This window comes from Pipra filicauda, unplaced genomic scaffold (assembly GCF_003945595.2).
Source record: "Pipra filicauda isolate LSUMZ 115617 unplaced genomic scaffold, ASM394559v2 scaffold80_size11013439_pilon, whole genome shotgun sequence".
Lineage (NCBI taxonomy): Eukaryota > Metazoa > Chordata > Aves > Passeriformes > Pipridae > Pipra > Pipra filicauda.
In genome coordinates, this window is record NW_024104987.1 from 7467945 (window position 1) to 7472173 (window position 4229).

Below are 4229 nucleotides of genomic sequence, written 5' to 3' on the forward strand. Positions count from 1 at the left end.
GTGTCCCCCCCTCCGCCGCGTGTCGTTGCCGGTGTGCTGTGGGGACAACCCCGGCCACGTGTGTCCAGCCGTGACACCCCCCGGCTCCCCCGCGCTGGCACGGAGGGGGGAAAGCAGCTGGCTGGGGAAAGCAGCGCGCTGATCTCTGGGGGTGGCATAAGGGAAAGGAGGGGGCGTGTTCCCCCCAGGGGGGCAGGGACAGGTTACGTGCTCGCGTCTGGAGGTGGGAAGCAGCGGGGTTCGTGCCTTCCTCTTTCCGTTGATGGAGAGGGACGGAGGGGGTGACAAAGGGGAGAGGGACAAGGGGCTTCCTTCGCTTGGAGATAAAGAAAGCAGCCCGGTGATGCTCATCCCATGGGATAATCGATAGCAAACCAGCGGGCTTGGGGTGGGATTAGCTTCTGACATTAAACCATGTCCTGCTGCTGCTCTTCCCACTGAGACCCCCCCCTTTCCCACTGCCTCCCCGGAGTCAAAGGAACATCCTCCTTCTGCGGCACCACTCGGCCCCCCCCAGACCTCCTTTGGGGCCAAAGGGTCCCCTGGCAGGGGCCAGGGGGTGCCAGGGGGAGCCTGGGGCTGACACAGACCCTGGGAGGTGCTGTTTTCAGCTCCTCCAGCAGCCCCTCCTTGTTCAAGAAGGAAAGATCCTGATCCAAGGCCACTCCACTCAGGAAGCACAGGTGCTTGGCTGCTTGTAGCTCTTTACTGCAGATTGGAATAGGTTGCTCCTTCCATCCAGGACCCCATAGGAGTCCTCCTGCACTGCCGGCCCCGGTAGACGATTCCATCCCTGCCCACCAGGTCAAACACGCCGGGCTGGGAAAGAGAGAGGGGGATGGCTGGAACTCTGGGCTGCATTCAGCATCCCTAAGCCAGCCTCCCTGCTCAGCTCTTCCGGGGGGAACTGAGGCACGGATCCCCCCAGGACGCTCAGCATCACCCTCCCCGCCTCGGCTGCCCCAGCCTATAATCCCATCTTCATCATCCCTACCTTGCTGGGGTCTGGGAGGAGGGGCTCCATCGGCTGCACTGGGCAGATGCTGGTGTGCCGGCCCCCACAGTACATGGGGGATCTGCGGGAATACCCCTCTGCCTGCTCCCTGTGGGGTGGGGCACAGGGATGCTCAGTGCTCAGCACCGTGGCACCCCGTGTTTCACCCTGCTATGCCAGGGAGGGGGACAGCGGGGGCTCCCTGGGGGGCTCCCGGCTCCCTTCCAGCTGCTGCAGGAGACCCGTGCCCGTCCAGCCCTGCAGGGATCTGCCCTCTCCCCACAGCCCCGGACGGACCCGCGGCCACGGCAGGACCTGTGCCCTCCGCAGGGGACGCCAGGAGGCAGGAGCTGGGCTGTCCCAGCCGCAGGGCTTGGTTTTGGGAACTCATTCACAGGAGGCACCCGAGCCCCCACCAAGCCTGAGCTCAGGCAGAGACCAGACGCAACTCGCCACATGTGGCTTCAGTGCCATCGAGACAGACCCGGGCTAGACAGGGTGGGGCTGTAAAACCTTCTGACCCTCCGCAGCCCCTCTCTCCTGCCGGCGCCCCCGGGCCCCTCCGCCTCCACCCAGAGAAGAGCTCTCCTTGCTGGGCAGGGCTCCCCCACACCCCCAGGGCCCACGTCCCGACCTTTGTCCGTGCTCCTGGTACTGTTTGACGATGGGGGGCAGGCGGCCCGTGAGGCCGGGGGACGGCGGCGGCGTGTAGGGGATGATATCGGAGCGCCTGGAGCGGGCAGGAGATCCGGGTGGAGAGAGCCCAGGGAGGGCAGGAGACCCGGGTGGAGAGGGCCTGGAGAGGGCAGGAGACACGGGTGGGTGACAGGGGCCAAACGAGCCATCCCTGCCACAGCAGGGCACTGCCAACATCCCCCTGCCCCTGTCCCACCCACACACCCCAAGAGGCACCGGTGCCGCTGATACTCACGGGCCAGGAAGCTGCATGGTGAAGGGCTGGTCTCTGGGCAAGAAGTCGGGAGAGGACACCTTGAGGAGCTTCCTAAAATGCGAAGAAAAGGGCTGGGTGAGCTCCGGGGGTGATGCAGCCCCGCCTGTGCAGGCAGCAGCCAGTGCCAGGCACATCGCTGCAGGGAGTTACAGTGTTCGTAGGGGGAATCGCGGGGTGCTGAGCATGGTTTCTACCCCACCCCAGCACAGCCCAACCCACTGGCTGGTTACAAAATAAAGGGGGGCGATAGGGGAGGTGAGTTATTTTCCGGGGGAGAAGCTCCAGCTCATACCAGGCAACAGTGAATCTGCAGGGAAGTGCCCAAAAGCCTCGGGTCCTGCTGGTGTCTCCAAAATGCTTGGGCTGCTCGTGGCTGCCCAGGCCAGGCAGGGAGGTGAGGTGGCACCACACCTGCCATCCCAACCAGCCCTCACACCCGTGTCCTCGCTTGGTCAGTGCTCAGGACCCCCCTGAGCCGTGCCAGGAGAGCAGGTCATGCCCGGCTCTGGCACTGTCACAGCCCTGCCTGGGGGGATGACCTGCCATCCCCTGTCCCCTACACTCATCCCCTGTCCCCTACACTCATCAGGAAAGCTTTGTACTCACATCCCAGAGGGCTCCGTCCTGAAGCTGCCCCTTCCTTGTGCCTCCTTTGCTGTCCGGGACCTGCTGCCACTGGGAGGAGACAGCACAGCTCCATCACCAGCATCCCCACGGTTCAATCAGCAGATAAATGGGTCTGATGCTAGGGCCCCACATGGGCCCTGTGGAGGAAGTGGGGCCAGTGCTGTCCCCGAAGCCATCGCTGTTCCCGTGGCACTCACCTGTCAGTCCCAGCCACACTCTCAGCTGGGATCCAGTGGCTCTGTGATGCTGGGTGGCCTCGTGCTGCCTTCGTTGGGATGGGGGCGTGGATGCCAGGGGATCCTGGATGCACTCTCAGGGCAGTGACACTGCCATCCAAACTCTTTGTCTGAGCATGCAGAGCAGTGTTTCAGCCCCAGCTCTTGCCCCCAAAACTCCACCCCCTTCTCTCAGTGAAGCTCCCTGTGCTGCTGTGAGCTTGGGTTTAAACCAGGCCTTGGTCTAAGGGCAGCACAACGGTGGTGCAGACCCCAGGGGAGGGGGCATCCAAGAGGGAGCACCCAGGGGGCTGGGAAGAGTCTACCTTAGAGAAGCTCATCTCAATTTCTTCATCCTTGATCCGCTCCATGTCGCTCATCTCAGGGGGAGAACCCAGGGGCCTGGGAAGAGACTCTGCCTTGGAGATTCTCATCTTGATCTCTTCGTCCTTGATATGTTTCACGTCCTTCATCTCAGGGGGAACATCCAGGAGGCTGGGAAGAGCCTCTGCCTTTGAGATGCTTGTCTTGATCTCCTCATCATCCCCGCTCTGATCCCATCCCACGTCACTTTCCACGAAGGACACTCGGGGGCTGCTCGTGACCCCGTGCAGCAAGTTCTTCTCTCTGCTCCATGCCCTTGAGCTTCGAACAGCCGCTCCCTTGGAGATGCCCATCTTGATCTCTTCATCCTGGACCTGTCCCGTGTCATTCCATCCCATATCGCTTTCCATGAAGGACACTCGGGGGCTGCTCACAGCCCCATGGGGCAAGTTCTTCCCTTTGCTCCATGCCTTGGGGCTGGGAAGAGCCGCTCCCTTGGAGATGCCCATCTGAATCTCTTCGTCCTTGATCGGTCCCATGCTGTTCCGTCCCATGTCGTTCCATCCCATGTCACTTGCCATGAAGGAGACTCGAGGGCTGCTCGTGACCCCAGGTGGCAAATCCTTCCCTCTGCTCTGTGCCCCGTCTGTGGCTTTTGAGGGCATAGGGCTGGGGGCCCGGGTATCCCGCTGCCTTGGTGAGGATGCCCTGAACCTCTCTGCGAGGACAACTGGAAGAAGAGAACAGGGGGAACTCTCTGGGGTTGGGGGAGCCCTGGGGAACACAGCTGGGGGAAAACCCAGCAGTCCACAGGCCCCCTGCCTGCCCCGCTGTGCCCCTCCCACCCACTGGATCCCCTCCCCAGGCCTGCCCAGACGTACTTTCATTGCCGATGACAATCAGCCCCTGGTTCTCCCAGGGGTGTGAGCGCATGCCAGGCCCCTGCTGCCAGTCTGGGGGGACCTGCTGCCAGTCCGGGGGGACCTGCTGCCAGTCTGGGGGGACCTCTCCATCCTCCCCCATAATGTCCTTCATGGAAGACTGGGAAGGAGACAGTGGGATGGCTACAACATGGGGCTACATTCAGCATCCCCAAGCCAGCCTCCCCACCCAGCTT

General features: G+C 62.8%; 1 protein-coding gene across 1 annotated transcript; it reads right to left on the bottom strand.

Annotated features, from left to right (window-relative positions):
* Positions 1 to 684: 684 nt before the first annotated feature.
* On the bottom strand, positions 685 to 3769 carry LOC113992467. Its single transcript, XM_027729783.2, has 7 exons — positions 3115 to 3769; positions 2771 to 2919; positions 2553 to 2621; positions 1926 to 1997; positions 1629 to 1790; positions 995 to 1103; positions 685 to 819 (listed from the first exon to the last, which is right to left on the bottom strand). Exons 1-7 carry the CDS (start codon positions 3691 to 3693, stop codon positions 706 to 708), a joined length of 1254 nt encoding a protein of 417 aa, XP_027585584.2. The 5' UTR covers positions 3694 to 3769; the 3' UTR covers positions 685 to 705.
* Positions 3770 to 4229: the final 460 nt, after the last annotated feature.